We start from the raw sequence: 18,398 nt of genomic DNA, 5'->3' as shown, positions 1-18,398 counted from the left end.
CTTGTAGGTAGTATTAAACTAGCGAGAGATACTGCGTCGTAATAAATATCATAAGCCTTAAGACTATTACGATCACAAACAAGTTCTTAAAATGCTTTAGATATATATTTTATTGCGATACCAAAATATGTACTCCTCTGCATGACATACAGTAATAATATATACTCCAATTCACAAATATTAACTTACACCAAATATCAACATTTAACCCGCCAATAACAAAAACAGCAAAGCCACTAAACCAACAAAATCATAATAACCAAGCACCTGAGAAAAATGCAACTCGTTTCCCAAATTACACCCATAAAGCAATGAACAGATTGTCATTATGCAGTTCAAAACAACATTTAAGATAAATCAAATCCGGCACCCGCCGTGACTGCGAACATTAGTTTGCTCTTCAATTTTTCTTTTGTTTCATATCGAGGGAGTTTCAACATGTTCACACAGGTAGATGCGGTCGGAAGGCGGTCTTGAGCCAGACCGGACTCGCGGATCGTAAATGATGGCTTAAGCGAAGCGAATCCTTGCAAAGGTGCCCGGGAAACTGACGTCACAAACTTGAGCACACTCCGAACTTCCCTGAACAACAGTTAACAACATCTTCCCAAACTGAAAGTTTGTTGCGAACACTTACTCATCTTTTAGCTCCTCGATAACCTCCCAGAAATATGTGATGGTGAGATCTTTCTCGTAAAATCCACCGTACACAGTATTTTTCTTCCAATCTCCAATATCAATCGGCAGCGCCGCTCCGCCAACCAATGTCTGCATTTCGTTCGGACTGAACATAACCAACCACGTCGGTGATAGCAAATCGTTCATCCCAAACAAAAAAGCTTGTGTCTGTCGATAAAGTTCCTTGTTCAACTTGTAATTCGCGACTTCGTGGATGTACTGTAGTCTATTCGCCGCAGTCACAGGGACGTGAGCACCATCCCGGATGAGGTCAACTGTGCGATTATGCGAGTTCGTTATCGTGAAATTGAGTCCAAAATCAGATTCAACGTCGCCTTGGTACTTCTTAAGTTTGATCAAACCACGATACAACTCGGGATCCAGGCTCCACAAATCGTCGAATGTATTGCGGAAGCCGTTGCCAAATACAGTGTTATTTTGCACTTGCCACTTGCTGAGAAAGAATTGGGCGAATGAAACTTCCACTAAAATCCCTTGATACAACGCCTTACCAATGACACGTCCAAGAAATTCGAAATACTGCAACTGCTCAGGGCTTGTCGCTGCAGGGTTGGGATACAGCATATTCTGACTATTCTCCAAGAACAGTCCTTTGGCTGGATCGAATCCCTCCTTGCAAACGCCGACCAAGAATTCCTTCGTGATTCCACCGCCATCGATTCCAGCTTCGACACCGAAGTCATTCACAAACGTAATGCCAATAAGTGACTTCAGCTCGCTTCTAAGGCCATTGAGCTGACTAAAAGCGTCTTCAAGCATATGTGTTCGTCGAATCTCAGCTTTATGCCTGCGCCAGCGCAGTTCATAGTCACGGTCCAATCCATTCTTCGCACGGTCATAGTCCAACGAGCGCTCAAAAATCTCGACCCTAGACTCAAATGGGAGTACGAACGGGATCTTCTGCAGAATTTCAATCCTAGGCGTGACCATCATTCTTGTACGTAGGTCTCGACGCGCAGAGGATGACCCCAGTGCAGTTTCGGACTCATCAAGTTCCGATTCGGACGTATCACCACTGATATCCAGCACATTTTGTTCAAAATACTGATCCATTCTGTCTTCGTCAATAACTGCTTGCATTGTAAATGTGGGAATATCGATGCGATCTGCCATTAACCAATATTTCCTATCCAGGAAACTTCGCCGAGAGTCACGATAGAACAACTGACGCATAATTCCAATCGCATTTGCCTTGATCTTATTTAGTGTTAAAGCGCTGCTCTTTGATAACGCGACATTATTATCACCTCCGGTTCCAATCTTAATTTGTCGGCCACGGTGGATTACGATGGTCGTGTCCTCATTACACACGATTAAGAAAACCAAAATCTTCAGAAATACCCCAAGGTCTCGAACGTCCGATAATGACAATCCATACTGCGTCTCGTCAAAAAACTCGTCGTCGTCCGTCATTATCATCCAGTGCCAGCAAATATCCAGGAAAAGTGACAATATTTCCCATTCTTGAATGGCGATATCATGGTACTCATCATCCACAGCTGGGGTCCAAAGACTTGCAGCACCAGATGATACTGCTGGCCCGGAGCTCTTGAACATGATTGTGTCAAATAAACGCGAGGCTTTCAATGTCCTGAAGAAAAGAGGTAGCGTGTATTCGGGAGTAAGATATAGGAAGTAGCGAATTTCACTATTCTTCGACGGCCATATCCGGAGCAAGCTGACAAAATATAGACATATCGCGAGCAAATCGTCAAGGTTTGCTACAGTGCCATTGGAGTGTAGCATGCTTGTGACTGGCGAAATTGTCATTTCAATGTTATGTCGCTCTTTAAGCACCTCAAGATTGTCAAGCACGAACTGATCAATATATCCTGACGAATTGGATACGGCCTTAGAAAGGCGCTTGCTAGCACTCACGGATAAGCCCCGCAAAATATTGGACAAAGCCCGCATGAGAGGAATGGTCAGAATTGGACCCATTGGCAAAGGTTGATGACGCCACATATAGAGAATGTTCGCCATGAGCCACTGCAGTCTTGCATCCTGTTCTACTTCGGATTCATAAAGTGTTGCTGCCATAGAAGGTTGAACAATCGGGTTGGCTATAATTGGAATAATATCACATGAAAAATCGAACAATTCTTGGACTTGCGTCTGGACAGGAAGATCAGCGAGATTCTCAAACAGGTGTGGCGTCGACAAGAAATATTTAACATAGTCCAGACGTGCGCGCTCTTTATCCGGAGTTGATTCAATTGCAATAATCACGTTCTCCACAAATCTGGCTGAGGCGCTGCCATCACGAAGTCCTGAGATGAGAGAACTATACGATTTTATCACGTCTTCTAACTGAACCTTCGCCTGAACAATCCTTAATAATCGCAAGCATGAAGTTCGAATCTCCTGATTTGTCTCGTTTCTGACACATCCGAATAAGACTCTTGCTAGTTTCCTTGCCCGACCGGCATCAATTTCCTGTACCTGTCCATCACTACCAAGCATGCGCTCTAGCAGTGGAACAAGGCTGTCATCCTGAAACGATCTACTTGAAGCACCCTTCCCAAAAAAGAAGACAAACATCCCCGCAATATGGCTTGGACTCATATCAATGCTCTGTTGCCCTGCCAGTCTAATAAACTCTTCTCTCACTGAGTCCCGTGCCTGCGCAATATCTTCCCTTCCGCGATAAAACGATTGAATAGTAATCGCTGCTCTCTCTCGTTTCCGCAACTCTTCGCGCTGTGCGCGTGCCGCTGACGCGTCTTTCAGGATTGACTGTGAACTGCGGTGAAATGAGGCGGATGATCTCGCAAGATTGACTTGACGGCCGTGCCGGTAATTTCCCGTAAAATTGGGGGTCACCATGGTGTAATAGTGTTGTATATTACTTAATATTACAAACGCAGTAATAGAAAGTGCTATAAAATAGTAGGAGTTAAGGGCTCAGTGTGATCAATAAGCATAGGGGGCAACTGTTGTGATGCCGTAGAGTCTAGAAGCCGTCAGTTACAAACAGCGTACTTATTCGCTAAAGTATAAAATGGCATCTCACACAATAAACTAGCATCCCACACCTAAATTAGTGCGGTATAGAACATGAACCAGATAAAGAAGAATATATTGTCTAAACCGAGATGGTCCCAGATGCTATAGAGAACGTGCGAGGGAACCCTCGGTCCTGCTGTGTGGCTAACGCACGTATCATTTATTACAACCTTAATACTGTATGCAGAAAGTTCCAGCATTACACAGGGTTAGGTCTGATTTTGCGTTTTAGCAATGCTTCAGCTAGCTAGACTCCACAAATATTTTCTTTCCCCAGCGAGCTACCATCGGGCGATCTGCAAGGTCCCTTCCACGACGGCGCGACATTGATATATAGTCGTCGGTGATTCCGTTTGGTTGGTAGATACTGCCCTGTCAGTTTCGGATACGAATTCATCACAATGTACTCTGCGCGACGGACAGCTACGGCGCGGATATTAATGTCCACGAGGGCAGGTATGTCGAAGCGATGCGTCTATTCTAGGTTGATAGGTCATTAACGGCGTCAGACTTGACTTCGAATCTATTCTTCAAGAGTCTAAATCGGAGGGCGACCCTTTTACGGTATTTACGAATCTCTGAACCGGTGAGATTTTTCACGTCCATACATCCGGTTCGGAGCTCAGAATCGAAGGACGAGAGGCTGAAGAAACCGCCGACAAGTACAGTAACTATGGAGGAGCAATCTCCCGAAGCCGAGAAGGGTATGCCAGTCGGAGAAGTCCTCGCCCCGGACATTGAAGCTGTCGAAAATGCACCAGCAGTAATGACGGAAGAGAATGGAGCTCTGAATGGTGCCGTTGTGCAGGGACAGGAGCATCCAACTGAGAAACCAGTTGAAGATCAATACACGAAGGAGGGGATTGAACAGATTGAGGACTTACCAATTGCAAAAGCAGAACAACTTGGCGAGAACTTAAAGCCAGATAGTACGGCAATAGAGGATACACCTGAGATTGTGAAACAAAAAGTCAATGAAGCTGCTCCTGAAACTCCATTGTGTGAATCGGAAATGGTGGCTGCCAATAAAGGTAGCGAGGAAGGTCCTCTAGAAAAAGCACACTCATCGAAGCCAGTATCACCAACGAAGGAGCCAGTCCTGGCCGGCCTCGCAAGTCATCTCATCGATCTTCGATTCTCAGGTCTCAGTCTTGATGAATACATACAACGAACTGGAGCAGAGGAACTCAGCCTGATTCGCGATGATGTTCTGGCTAAAAAGCAGGCGCTTGAAGAGGCAGAAACAGAAGCGGCTAAGAGAAAGAGCCCCGATGAGCCATTCGCCCATGATCCGCATTGGCAAGCAGTGCAGGCCCGAAAGGCTAAAGAATTCGTTTTACCCGGGACTGAAGATCCTATTGTATCACATTTGGTCAACCTTATCATGCGAGACGGAAGGAAGCAGAGGGCCCAGAGAATTGTTGCTGAGGCATTTGTGATCGTTCGTATGAGATTACAGGATGATCCAGTCAAGGTTCTACGGCATGTCGTCGAGCAAACAATGCCGCTCGTTAAGATTAAGAAGGTCAAGTCTGGTGCCAAAAGTTTTTCTGTTCCAAAGGCTCTGACAGCTCGGCAGAGACACAGAAAGGCGTTGGATTGGATTCTTGAGGAAGCTGAAAAGCGGCCGTCGCCTTCCTTTGGTGTGCGATTAGGAGATGCTCTTGTCGCGGTCAGACAGGCCGTCGATACTGGAGCGGCACTAGAGAAGAAGAACGCTATTCACAAAATTGCTATCGAAAACAGAGCATATATTGCGCGGTCCTAGTGATGTAGTATAAGTGTATGATTGTACATAGAGTATAATAGGATTTTTTATTCCGCCAAATCACACCGGGTTGACCATTGGAGACCATGAAGTAGCTGAATGTGCTTTATCCTTCTCTCTAAGTATATGGTTCTGCAGCATGAACAGGAGAGTTTAGGGGTTGCGAACTGGACGAGCTGGAGGATTGAGGGTCTAGGCGCGAAAGCTCGTGTTGCAAATCCTGTTTGTTTTCTCACTTGGGTTTTGTTTGTTCCCGGAGGATTCCCCTACGCCGTGCCCAAATGTATGTTCCTTTAGATAGATTATCGTATAGATTCTCGTTAGGAGATCTATACATATGCGAGCACAGCTATTCGCTTTTCGCGGCCGGGTGGCTGTGCGCTGAGCCTTTGTCTCCATGCCATCTGGCAAGGGCATGCAGGGCGAAACCGCCAGATCTCGACGTTTTGTTCGTAACGTTCAAAATCCCGGGTTTGGTGGCCGTTTAATATAATTGACCCTAGTTCTGTTCTATATTTATAAAATTCCATTTCCTAACACGATATACGCCTCGAGTCAATAGAACCAATTTTACCGTAATCACTGCTGCTCGATTTGAATATCAAGGACAATTCAAAAGCGATATTACTAGCCAATATATGGCGCTCCAATCAAATTTCTCTAAAGCAAATCAAGAGAATGTGAGAAAGAGATTCTGTATTATCAGCAGCAGTTAGATAACGAAACTGTTATGTATTATTGATCGGTTTCTTCCTAATATTTGAGGCTAGTCTCATGTTTACGCATACAGTCTCAACATTACGCTAATTGTCAGGGGTAGGGTGCGGTTTGCATTAGTTGCTGATTGCGCTATACTCAGTTTAATGGGAGGCGGGGGGTAAACCCTCTTATAGGGCTGGTCGATTAAGCAGTCACGCCATCTGCTAGAGGCCAGAGGGGACACGAACACTTCGGCCCTCCCACCACTGCTGCCTTTAAGACTTCGATCTCGATATTCAGATTAATCGACATAGTTCGCATAGCAAAGATGCCGGTAAGTCAGTTTCATCGGTAATGGAAGATGTGATGATGAGTGAAGAGGCATGATTGCAATATTCGTCAAGTGGATTATTTATTTGAATGATATTGTTGAATTGACGATGGTCACTACTGGGAATGAAGGCTAACTGAAGGAATCACTATAGAGCCACAAGTCTTTCAGAACGAAAATCAAACTTGCCAAGGCGCAGAACCAGGATGGTCGTGTTCCCCAGTGGTTCAGACTTAAGACTGGTAACACAATCAGGTATGAATTTATTACGATCCAATCACATTATCAAAGACTAATAACCATCACGCAGATACAACACCAAGAGGCGACAGTGGCGTAGAAAGAAATTGAACATCTAGACGGGACGATGGAATAAACATGGCGGGTGTTTGATAATTTGGTCACTAATGTAAAATCGCAAGTAAAAAGGTGTTTGTGATGGGTCATACATGAAAGAGGTCGCACAATCAATTTGTTATATATAGTAAATTATGACAGAATATCTCTTAGTACATAATATATGGGCGGTTGTATGGATGAGATTAAACTCTGGAACAGTGCAGAATTTGAGGTTATTAGTCATCGATTTACTATTGACGCAAATGAAATATGAAATACCAGCAGCGCAAACATCAGAAGTTTATACAATTGATTGTCCTCATAAATGCTGGGTCAGTCGCCGTTTCGCCAATAACAAAGAACTTAGTAAATAAAATGTCCAGTAGATGTAGTAAATACAGTTATTCTTTGTCGCATATTTGTACGGTGCTGAGGTGCTTCACGTGTCGAAACTCAATTTGTATGACGTTTCGCAAGTCGCAAGTCGCAACCCACAAATATTCAGAGTAGTTCTCCTTTCCTACACGCGTTCTACCGACTTTACAGAACTGGTAGCAACCTATCCCATAAGCATTGAGATGGTACGTCGCTTAACTGACTAGCTCAAGATTAACGATCAGTGAGATTTACTAACTCTATCTTTTACCAGTCGGTTCAAATTTTCGGAGATCAAGTGACAGAGGAGCGAGCTGAGAACGCGCGTAAGTAGCCTCTTAAGTGTCTTAAAGATCCACAGCAACATGTATAAATTATTTAACGCTCTGCCACAGGTCTCTCCGCGTTTGTCGGTGCTATTGCTGTCGGCGATTTAGTCAAAACAACGCTCGGTCCCAAAGGAATGGACAAGCTCTTGCAATCCGCATCCACCGGTGAAGTGCTAGTCACTAACGATGGTGCCACAATTCTCAAGTCTATTGCGCTAGACAATGCGGCTGCCAAGGTGCTTGTTAATATCTCAAAGGTTCAGGACGATGAAGTTGGAGACGGTACTACATCTGTGACGGTGCTCGCTGCGGAACTGCTACGTGAGGCGGAGAAGCTTGTTGACAAGAAAATTCACCCACAGACTATAATTGAAGGATACCGGATCGCCTCGAATGCTGCCTTGGCTGCGCTGAAAAAATCCGCGGTTGATAACAGCAATGATGCAGCGGCATTTAAAAAGGACTTGATTGCAATCGCAAAGACTACCTTGAGTTCGAAGATTTTGAGTCAGGATAAAGATCATTACGCAGAATTAGCTGTTGATGCAGTATTGCGATTGAAGGGAAGCACGAATTTGGATCATATTCAGATTATCAAAAAGGCCGGTGGGCGGCTTATTGATTCCTACTTAGATGAGGGTGAGTTAGTGATATCATTTGTGGTGCAATTACTGACCGATTGGGCAGGTTTTATTTTGGACAAGAAGATTGGAGTTAACCAGCCAAAGCGGTTGGAAAATGCGAAGATCCTTATTGCCAATACCCGTAAGTGCTCTGTGATTGTCGACTGATATACCCTTTGTTTAACTGTTCGTATAGCTATGGACACAGATAAGGTCAAGATTTTTGGTGCTCGGGTGAAAGTCGATGCCACAAGCAAACTTGCCGAGTTGGAGCGCGCAGAGAGAGTATGTCACTGTCTATCTTTGGATTAGATTGTGTATGCTAATTATTTATTCTTCCAGGAGAAAATGAGGGCAAAAGTTGAAAAGATTAAAGCGCACGGAATCAATTGCTTCGTTAATCGGCAACTCATTTACAACTGGCCGGAACAACTCTTTGCGGATGCTGGAATAGTCTCTATTGAACATGCTGACTTTGACGGTATCGAGCGATTAGCGTTGGTCACAGGCGGAGAGATTGCCTCTACATTCGATCATCCAGAATTGGTTAAGCTTGGGCATTGTGATCTCATAGAAGAGGTTATCATCGGCGAAGATACGCTTCTGAAGTTTTCTGGCGTCGCGGCAGGTGAGGCGTGCACAGTCGTTCTCCGTGGTGCAACCGAGCAACTGCTCGACGAGGCCGAGCGATCTCTTCACGATGCGTTGTCAGTCCTCTCACAGACAGTAGTCGAAACTCGAACAGTACTTGGAGGTGGTTGCTCGGAGATGATCATGTCAAAGGCTGTCGACAATGCTGCCCAGAACGAGGATGGCAAGCGTGCGCTTGCCATTGAAGCCTTTGCGCGTGCGTTACGCCAACTTCCCACGATTTTGGTAGATAACGCAGGCCTGGACTCCAGCGAACTCATCCCCAGATTGCGATCAGCGATCTACAATGGTATGAGCACTTCCGGTCTCGACCTCGACAGCGGCAAGATCATTGACATGCGAGAAGCGGGTGTTGTTGAGAGCTACAAGCTCAAGAAAGCGGTTGTGTCCAGCGCTTCGGAGGCAGCTGAGCTGTTATTACGTGTTGATAATATCATTAGAGCTAAACCACGAACCGCTAATCGCGGTCAGGGTGGTATGCCGTTCTGAGGCCGGGGAAGCAGATGATTCGTGTTTGTACAATGCAGGTTGACTATCCAGTAAATGATTGCATTTTTTTTATAATTAATTGAATCATTTTATTCTGTTGAGTGAAAAAATGGAGCTCCTTATAACTCTTATTCATTGTAGCGAACATGGGCGTAAATCGATGCCCAAGTAGCAGTACAATATTTGCCCAATTCGCCGAACCATATTAACCGTACGCAATCCATATTCTACGTCTTACAGCAAATCTAACGAAGCCAACGGTACAATCTCGCCTTAATAGTATGGCCACCTTCAAGTGCCTGCTCCACCTTAAGCCGCTTCTCGTACGCCCAATAAAGCGCCTTTGAGCAATCGTCAATATCCTCGATACTTTCAGCCAATATGTAACCTTCATTATAGAGGTGCCCTATCTGCTTTTGCATCTCCGAGAGAATTCTATCGCTCATTAATGACCAGAATGGCTTAAACGTGGAGTAATCTCTATGTTGAGCATATGTTTCATTACTGGCTAGCACCTCTTCAACCCGATCTAGAAGCAGTTCAATATTGATTTGCTTCCTTCTGACACGAACTTCTTCCCGCTCGCAGTACAAACAAGTCGCAGACCGAGGATGCATGTTTCGTCGGAGATATGTGGCATTCCCGTTCGACTGCGTACGGAGACCATCGCAGACCGGGATCGTTATAGTCGAGTCTAGGATGCTAAGTTCATTATCAGTCTGCAACGTATCAACATCAGCGCTGCGCCGTCTTCCTTTCGATCGCACACATTTGGTCGTGTTTGGCACGTCCGATGATCTCGTTTCAACCGCCGCTGAGATACCAGTCGAAGCATAAACTTGTCGCGGTGTATTGTGTTGAGGTTGACTCATTGCACGTCTCAACACTCTGGCAGCATGTGTAGCAAGCTCAATTTCATCCCCGGCGTACATAGCGTATGTTTCGTCGCTTAATTCATCGCCGATAAGATTTCCTACGAATTCAAATGCTTTTGAACCGGAAGCTGAAAGCGGATAATCCGTGATATCCTGCATTGACTTTAAAAATCGCTTGATGCCAAACAGTCCTGGCTTCCGACAATATGTGCTGCAGTATTCATTATACGCCACTTGAAACTCCTTCAGCTCGACATCGTAAACGGTGTGCGGTCCATCGAGGGAAAAAGGCGCGGTGATATTTATGTCGGACTCAGCGGCGGTATTGTTTCCCGCGAGTTCATCGCGCTGTCGTTTGCCAGCTTCGCGGCTCGCATCTATGAACTCCCGGCGCGCTATTGCGATCGATTCTGCAAACGAAGAGCTATCAGCCACTGGAAGATCCCTGCTCAATAGCGCGGACGAGTCCGTTGTTGCGTGATTGTCGCCAATCGTGTCGACTACTACCGTGACGGACTTGCATGCGTCCACAGGCACCGGAACCTTCATCACCGAATTCTTCAGTTTCTCGGGATTTATCAAGGTAGCTTTGCGGAAATTTAGGGATGGCAGGTCTTGATACTGTGTTGTGCCAAGGGATGGTGAGCCGTGGATTGGTGGACTCAACATATTAGAGTTGCTGGAAGACTGGGAGATCGGATTCCAATGAAACAATGTATGACTCTGTATACACAAACGATAGAATTAGCATTGTCTTGTAAAACGCGGAACAATATGGTAAAGGTGACTAGACCACTGACCTGCTTCCATAAACTAACCCGCTCTCGCATTGTGCGCCTGATCGAATTCGGCGCAGAACTGACAACCGCCATTGTTTACCAATGAATTGCGAACTTCAAGCCGGTAGATGACACCTAACACCGAAAACAGACACAATAATAAACCATATTGTATGCAGACTTGTGATTAACAGCTGACATTGTGGGTATTGGAGGGCGGGCTGATGTGCACGCGAGCCCTTCAAACTTCTAACGCGATGGGGGACGAGTGCGGCGTATGACGCATCGTGCTCCGCGATCATTGCCGACAAATTCGTCTGAATACCAAACTCACTATGGCACGATCACCAGACCAGAAGTATTCAGGACAAGCAAGATTATGCTGATATGTTTACCAGTAGTTCGGTGGTTGTCAAAATTTCAGTCTTCTCCGCCATCTCATTTCCAGCTGGAACCATTGAGCGAATGAAGTGCGGAGATAGTCCATCTATGGTTAACAGAGCCCAGAACTAAGCGGAAGTGGTATGGCTTCGATGATGTTAGGTACAAATCTTTGAAAGCTCAGGGAGTTCGTCGCGGATTAAATTAATATACATTGTACACGGCGGGTAAGACGAGCTAACTGATATCCGGAATTGTCATTCTTAAATTTTTTCGTAAAAGCCGTTAAATTCTCCGCTTTGGACGAGTCCATGACACGAATTATAAGAGCTTGAAGAGTTTCATACCCTTAGGAATCAGGTCACGTGAACAATCTCATCTTATAATTCAGTGGATCAAATTGACAGAACGTATGCGAATGAAACCGTATACATCAAAACAGTTTGATTGATTTCATAAGTGTGAATCGCGCGAAATGCTTCTTCACAAAAACAACTGATTCATCGAGTGAAACTACCAATATAATTTGACAGTCACTCTAAGCATCACAATCTGATTTACATTTGACTAAAAACAGCATACACTGCCTGTCTTGTGCAAACTGAGGGCACTAATCGCGTGATCCCATCACTTTAGGGCATACCCTTTATGGCATGGCTACCATGGACACTGTGTCGTCAGGGACTAGCATCAACGGCATGTCGCTCACGTATGCGTTTATTTATATTGTGATACTAAAGACGCTGTCACAGATCAAAAAGTAACAATGTGCTAACGCGAGCCACAGGATCCCAGAGCGATTAAAATGCTGTATATGTAAGCAGCTAGCGCGAGACGCCGCGAAGCTAACATGCTGCGAGTCGAATATTTGTGGATCATGTATGTTGTTATAAAATGGATTGGTTTTGCTTCGAATAATAACTGATATTGAATTAAGGCCGGAAAAAGCTTCCTGAATCTTGCACGATATGTGAGCATGATCCGCTAACAGATTCAGACTGTGTGGACAATATGTCCTTACGTACTACAATCAATGTATTCTTAAAACATGCAGAGAAGCGAGCTCGCGACGCCATAGCAAAAAATGAAAAGAAGCAGAAAGATACAGCACAGCATGCGGTTACACAATCACAGCAGCAAGAAGCTACCGATCCGGTTAAGATTAACGTTGAAAATGCTAGTAATGATAACGACAGAGCATCTTCCGCTGATCCGAGTCAGGGATCGAATGCGTCTCCTGCTCCTTCACTACCAGTTCCCACTGGACTTCCGCAGGTATGTCGAATACACAAATGTCTTCTCACAAAGCAGCGTTGACCCTGGAGTCATAGAATTTGCCTGAAGTTGCACCAGCTACAAATGTCTTCAAAGAAGCTGATGGTAGTGCATTCGTGAGTGGATCGATGGGAATGATGCCGGCAATGCCAGCAGTGGGCTTTACCGGAGGCTTTACGGGAATGAGAATGCAGGGAGGTTGGAACGGCATGGGAATGAACGCTATGGCAGGTGGTAATAACAATAATGGTATGAAACTTATTTGTATTTGTTCCTTTATCGCTAGGGGGTTATACTTTGCTGTGTTTACGTCACGCAAGAACTTGTATTGTTTATCGCCATTGTTGCGTCCTTTCATCGACTTAGCTTGTCAATCCCCTAACAGAATGGCGACGATCTTGACCTCTACTTCATTTTTATCATTTTTGTTGTGGATTTTTTTTCTGTGTGGTTCAGTTAATAACTCGTTTATTCGTAAAAAGGCTACGCCGTCAATCAAGCGACGAATCCTAACGGTAATTTCGGGTACTGGAACCAGCAACAACCCTTCGTGCGACAGAACCGGAGTATGCAGCATTTTGACTCCGACGGTGAGATCTCAGGTGAACTTATGGGCTCGTCCGCGTCACCGGAGCGAGCCCAAATTCAAAGCCCCGGAATGGGAATGACGAATATGGCGAATAATAACAGTATGAACAACATGGAGAATCCTGCAATGGGCGGTCAGCAGGGCGGATATTATCAGAACCAATATTTCAATAATCGTGATCGATACGGATATCGCGGCCGCGACCGTGGTGGATATAACAGGTACTATAGTAATCGTCACCAATACGGCAATCGGTACAGCAATGACTATGACACGAGTGCAGTTGTAGTTGCTGCAGGCGACGAAGAGAGGCAGTGGGAAGAGAGGAAATGGATTTCGCATAGCAGATATGGAAACTCGTCTTCTGCAATTGAACTTACTCAATCGGAGCCGCAGACGACATCCATGGAAACAGCGATGAACATTGGTGGTGAATCGGCGGTAGATGAGAACCCTTCTGGACCCCAAGAATTTTCCAAAGAATCGTCGGTCCTCCCCCAAACTTCGGATAGCGCGAAAGCGCCAGCTTCTAAGGTTGCAGATATTCCTGTCGAACTTCTCCACGCCCCAACGGCGCCTCGCAGCTTCCGTGAAAGGCAAGCTCGACAGCGGTATGGAGGGCAAGCCGATAGTTATCCTATGCACGGCCAGTTTCGTGATTATCGAGATCGAGCTGGCTACCGAAATCACAGGTTCGACGATTCAACCGGCGGAAACGAGTTCAATCCTCGATCATTCAGTATTCGTGGCAGTGCTTCCAGTGGATCAGGAAGCAATGTCAATTCGGACAAAGCAACGAGATTTTGGCGACAATCGAGGTATGTCCCAAACGGATCGAAGTTGGAATACATAGGTACTAATCTGGATGCAGCGAAGTGAAGGTTCTTGCCACTGGGGATGAATACAAGGACGAGGAGGCCGGGCTAGTCCTTCAGAATGCTTCGAGGGACTTAGTGGTGCCATCTGTCGTCGTGAAATCCGAGCGTCCTGACGTGACAGACTCCAATGCCGGCGGACTAAAGTCTCGATCGCGAAGTGTCTCCCGCGCAGCATCCCCTTCTTCGTCTAGACCGCGATCCAAGTCAAGATCGCCTCACTCACGTTCCTCGTCTGCCTCGCGATCCAGATCTCGTTCATATTCATCCCGAAGTCGGTCTTATTCTTATTCCAGGTCCAGGTCCAGGTCCAGGTCCAGGTCTAGATCAAGATCAAGATCTCGTTCATCTTATCATTCCCGATCTAGAACCAGATCTCCTTCGGCGTCCAGCTCGAGGCCCAGGTCACGCTCAGCTTCTCGTTATTCTCGCTCACAGTCTGAATCCCGATCTTCTTCAATTGTCTCGGGCAAACGCTCGCCATCTCAACTAACCAAACCTGAGCCTGAGAAACCAGCAACGGAAGCCGAGCCTATGGAGGTTGAGTATAACGACATAGGTATCGATATTGGTGACGACATCGACGAAGACGAATATCTCGGCTACGCAGACCAATACGCTGCACCAGCTCCAGGATTGGCATTAGAGTCGGTAAAAGAACAGGCCAAGGAGATTCCGGCGGCATATAGCGAAGAGATTGCGAATACGAGGGGCCCGGAGACCGCCACATCTGCAATGTCAAATCGCAAACGGCATCGAGAACAGGAGGCAACGCGAACGCCTGAGCGGGAGCGAGCTCGCGATTATGAGACACGTAACGCCAATGATTATGAGACACGTAACGCCAATGACGGCAAGCGACGACGAGATGATGGTGGACGTCGACCGTCTCCGAAGTTTTCTCGCGGATTATCTCTTCATGAGAAGCGATCGAGAGATGAGCCCAGACGGCAGGACCGTGATCGTGATGTTCACGACAGCGATGCAGGCCGAGCTAGAGAAGGAGACAGAGCTAGAGATAGAGATAGAGACAGAGACAGAGACAGAGCGAGAGACAGAGCGAGAGACAAAGACAGCACCAAAGAGAGACGCGGAGACGGAGAACGAGCCGGAGATCGAACTAGAGACAGAGACAGAGACAGAGACAGAGACAGAAACAGAGACAGAGACAGAGACAGAGACAGAAACAGAGACAGAGACAGAAACAGAGACAGGGACAGAGACAGAGACAGAGACAGAGACAGGGACAGGGACAGAGACAGAGACAGGGATAGCCGTGGAAGAGAAAATCGCGATAGAGAATACTATGTCACGAGCAGAGTGCGTGGAAAGGAACGCGGGGAGCAACGCGAACTTGGACGTAAGAAAGAACCAGACATCCCTGAAGACGACCGCTCTAGGGAGCGGGCTGAGCGAGATCGGCAGCGTGAAAATGCGGGAAGGGATCTTACGAGGTCTGGCAGAGTATGGGGTGGACACGAGGACTTTGGTCGAAGGTTGAAAGCACGCAGCCCCTCTCCAGGTCGGGGGAATCAGAATCGCAATAGGAATGATCGAGGGGGAGATAAACGCGAAGCGGAAGACCCATTCGAGCCGGAAGGTAAACTGTCGCAACCAAGTGCTCGTGGCAGGAACAGGAGACACCGCCAATCAGATAGACGGGAGCGAGATGAACGGACAAGATAATTAAAGCCACAAGTTTGTATATATGTATATTTCAGTAGTTGTGTATATGCATTAATTATGTATTGTATTGATAGTCATTATATTTACATAGAACTAAATGATCGAATCACATTTGTTTGGTGAACAAGGTAAGAATGACAACGAAATGAGATGCTTATATACAGAGAGATCGTTTTCTGTCTCTACCATTTCATTTCAATTTGATAACAGAGTAACGTAGAAACACCTACAAGTTATATGCCTGTCAGCGTTGAAAATCCATTCACCGACAAATAACACCCGAAAGTTTACAAGTAAATGAAAGGTACCACGCGCCAAATCCAATTGCAGTTAACCCCAGAATATGACCAGAAGCCTACCTTATATGCGCAAATAAATAAAATTTTATCGTAGTGATATCTTAGGGAAACAACGAGGCCCAATGAAGCCATTTATATATACACCTTGAATGTCGATATTGCGCGCCGGATCCGAGCTGTAAAACTTTATGTACACGTATTTTGCAGATCTATACGCACATCAGTAATTTGCCATGTAGCCATAACCACTCTCTTACGCACAATGGAGATTCAAATGTAATAGTGCACTTTGATCGATTATCCGGGATCTTGAACTTGGCAACGGGTTCCAAAATTAGTGAATCAGTGTGTGGAAGTGAAGTCGTTGCTCTATCGTCGCCATCCTTGCTATCTGCGTCTGTATTGCTCGAACCGGAACCATTTGCGATGGACGGCGTGCTCCAACCGACAGTCGGCGTAGAGTTAACAGCCACGTCATTCGACATTACCTCTAGAGGAGGAGCAATATTGTCTGTATTAATAATCCTAACCTCCCGCGACTGTCCGTTCTGACTTCTGAAGAAGCGAGATCCTAGACCATGCAGTGGCCTGGTCCCCAAGAAATTATATCTTGAACGCGCCCTAAACTCTGCGAGAGGTCCTCTATGATATCGGCTCGATCTAAGGCTTGAATTGTGACCCGGAGGGTCTGGCGACCCTCCGACCACGAACGAATCTAACGCGTTGTCCGAGGTAGAACCATAATCGACTGCCTGCTCCTCATCGTCATCGTAATGGTCTACTTCGTAGCTTTCGTCGTCATCTGTAAGGTTCACTGGCTGAGGGGGACCCATGAAATTTGAGTGAGTCCAATAATCTTCTAGCAGTGACTCAAATGATGAGGAAGGATAATCCCCAGCCTGGGTACTCCCGAACTGGCTGGACTGTGGCAACCGCATTGCCGAGTACTCAGCTGTCATTGAGGCAGGCATTGACAGAGCCATATTGTCGATTTGCTGATCATGATACTTTGTCCGCGGTAGCATATCATCTTTATTCATTGACACGAATATCAGTCCTCGTTGAACTGGACAAGTAAAACCAGTAGTCGGAGCCTTGATAGTTATTGAATGCAACGTGAAAGGTTTGTCCGACTTATGCCGCAGGATCATGTTACATTTTGGTTTTTGCGTGCAATACACCGAGTTCGTAAGAGACAAGACGCTAAGCAGGTGTCAGTGAGAGATACGACGGTGCGATATCACATTACAGAGCCACTCACTTCTCGGGCAAATAGTCATCTCCATGCCACCCTCCATCACAATACACCATCTTCAAATCCAACTGCATGGGTTTCTCTGACATTGATTGGCACAATGAGTCATCTTTCCGTTGTCTCTTGGCCACATTCTCGAGGTAGGGATTGGCCCTTCTACGAATTGTGTTCGACCGCCGCAACGGACTCCTCGTGTACGGGTATGTGCTTGAAGGCTGACCCGGTGATAGTAATGATGACGATGAAATCGTAGGTGGAGGAATCAATAGTCTCGTTTCCGGATTCGAAGGTCCGGCGACTGAGGGCACATCAGAAGGACGCGTGCTTGTATTGACAACAACGTCTCGCCTATTCTCTAGCAGCATCGGATTCATACTTCCTGTAGTGCCGTTCGTGTGCCACCTTCCGTACGACGACGTATGTTGCGCCTGATTTCGAGATGACGACTGTGTAGAATCGTCACCGGATTCTGAGTATTGTTCTCGATAGAATATCCGCGGTAGAGTCGAGTTGTGTTGAAGTATTCGCCTAAGCCGTTCAAGGCTTTGATGGGTGGATGATTGCAGATCGGAAGACAGTCCCGGTGTAGCTGACCTCAAATTCGAGGTAATCGCACTAGCAGTTCTAGGTTCAGCACTGGTGGTGCTGGCAATGCCGTGGCCGAAACTATTTCCGTAGTAAACATTAGCATCGGCGGCTAGCTCGTGTCCTGCATAGTCGGTGTCTCTACACCACCACTGTCAATACTGATTGCATGCGGCTTAAACAAATAGCATACCTGACTGAAGACGTCTGGACGGGTACATTGGATGACGCAGAAGCCGAGTAATATGCATTTAGCGGAGAAAGCGGTGACCGCGTGTTGCTCCCAGAGATTGGGCTAGCTGGATCGCCTGCCTCGTCGCCCACCGCTTCCTGTAAGTTCGGCGCCGTGGGCTCGGCGCTCATATGTAATTGTTCCTCAGTATACACTGGTCTGACTACTCTGGATTATCAGCCGTCGTGGAGGGTGCAAATGATTGCTGCTGAGAATGCCCGTCGGATCACGGTCATCCTTGCACTAGGGCCGAAGGCC

General features: G+C 46.3%; 7 protein-coding genes across 7 annotated transcripts; 4 read left to right on the top strand and 3 right to left on the bottom strand.

The window, feature by feature from the left end:
- Window positions 1-92: 92 nt before the first annotated feature.
- On the bottom strand, window positions 93-3,839 carry V1513DRAFT_449902 (uncharacterized protein). The gene is made up of 2 exons (XM_066898741.1): window positions 638-3,839; window positions 93-582 (listed from the first exon to the last, which is right to left on the bottom strand). The coding sequence occupies exons 1-2, from the start codon at window positions 3,523-3,525 to the stop codon at window positions 348-350; spliced, it is 3,123 nt and encodes a 1,040-aa protein (XP_066752025.1). The 5' UTR covers window positions 3,526-3,839; the 3' UTR covers window positions 93-347.
- A 134-nt stretch (window positions 3,840-3,973) lies between these two features.
- Window positions 3,974-5,510, top strand: V1513DRAFT_403579 (mitochondrial 37S ribosomal protein uS7m). The gene is made up of 2 exons (XM_066895560.1): window positions 3,974-4,161; window positions 4,215-5,510. Exons 1-2 carry the CDS (start codon window positions 4,107-4,109, stop codon window positions 5,471-5,473), a joined length of 1,314 nt encoding a protein of 437 aa, XP_066752024.1. The 5' UTR covers window positions 3,974-4,106; the 3' UTR covers window positions 5,474-5,510.
- Window positions 5,511-6,443: 933 nt separating this feature from the next.
- V1513DRAFT_449892 (60S ribosomal protein eL39) lies at window positions 6,444-7,228 on the top strand. The gene is made up of 3 exons (XM_066898740.1): window positions 6,444-6,506; window positions 6,658-6,758; window positions 6,814-7,228. Exons 1-3 carry the CDS (start codon window positions 6,501-6,503, stop codon window positions 6,860-6,862), a joined length of 156 nt encoding a protein of 51 aa, XP_066752023.1. The 5' UTR covers window positions 6,444-6,500; the 3' UTR covers window positions 6,863-7,228.
- Window positions 7,229-7,292: 64 nt separating this feature from the next.
- On the top strand, window positions 7,293-9,424 carry V1513DRAFT_449888 (chaperonin Cpn60/TCP-1 family). Its single transcript, XM_066898739.1, has 5 exons — window positions 7,293-7,423; window positions 7,492-8,185; window positions 8,234-8,311; window positions 8,366-8,454; window positions 8,512-9,424. Exons 2-5 carry the CDS (start codon window positions 7,681-7,683, stop codon window positions 9,307-9,309), a joined length of 1,470 nt encoding a protein of 489 aa, XP_066752022.1. The 5' UTR covers window positions 7,293-7,423; window positions 7,492-7,680; the 3' UTR covers window positions 9,310-9,424.
- Window positions 9,425-9,431: 7 nt separating this feature from the next.
- On the bottom strand, window positions 9,432-11,081 carry V1513DRAFT_187157 (uncharacterized protein). Its single transcript, XM_066894299.1, has 2 exons — window positions 10,978-11,081; window positions 9,432-10,907 (listed from the first exon to the last, which is right to left on the bottom strand). The coding sequence occupies exon 2, from the start codon at window positions 10,851-10,853 to the stop codon at window positions 9,555-9,557; it is 1,299 nt and encodes a 432-aa protein (XP_066752021.1). The 5' UTR covers window positions 10,854-10,907; window positions 10,978-11,081; the 3' UTR covers window positions 9,432-9,554.
- A 650-nt stretch (window positions 11,082-11,731) lies between these two features.
- V1513DRAFT_449886 (uncharacterized protein) lies at window positions 11,732-15,899 on the top strand. The gene is made up of 7 exons (XM_066898738.1): window positions 11,732-12,053; window positions 12,132-12,223; window positions 12,282-12,619; window positions 12,676-12,868; window positions 13,102-14,026; window positions 14,080-15,255; window positions 15,346-15,899. The coding sequence occupies exons 1-7, from the start codon at window positions 11,998-12,000 to the stop codon at window positions 15,767-15,769; spliced, it is 3,204 nt and encodes a 1,067-aa protein (XP_066752020.1). The 5' UTR covers window positions 11,732-11,997; the 3' UTR covers window positions 15,770-15,899.
- On the bottom strand, window positions 15,815-18,361 carry V1513DRAFT_449880 (uncharacterized protein). Its single transcript, XM_066898737.1, has 4 exons — window positions 18,102-18,361; window positions 17,330-18,049; window positions 16,330-17,271; window positions 15,815-16,277 (listed from the first exon to the last, which is right to left on the bottom strand). Exons 1-4 carry the CDS (start codon window positions 18,269-18,271, stop codon window positions 16,154-16,156), a joined length of 1,956 nt encoding a protein of 651 aa, XP_066752019.1. The 5' UTR covers window positions 18,272-18,361; the 3' UTR covers window positions 15,815-16,153.
- Between the last annotated feature and the right edge of the window lie 37 nt (window positions 18,362-18,398).

Source organism: Lipomyces chichibuensis, assembly GCF_038497645.1.
Source record: "Lipomyces chichibuensis strain CBS 12929 unplaced genomic scaffold V1513scaffold_32, whole genome shotgun sequence".
NCBI lineage: Eukaryota > Fungi > Ascomycota > Lipomycetes > Lipomycetales > Lipomycetaceae > Lipomyces > Lipomyces chichibuensis.
Note: the sequence above shows the minus strand (reverse complement) of the source record. Positions and strands in the feature narration are given on the sequence as shown.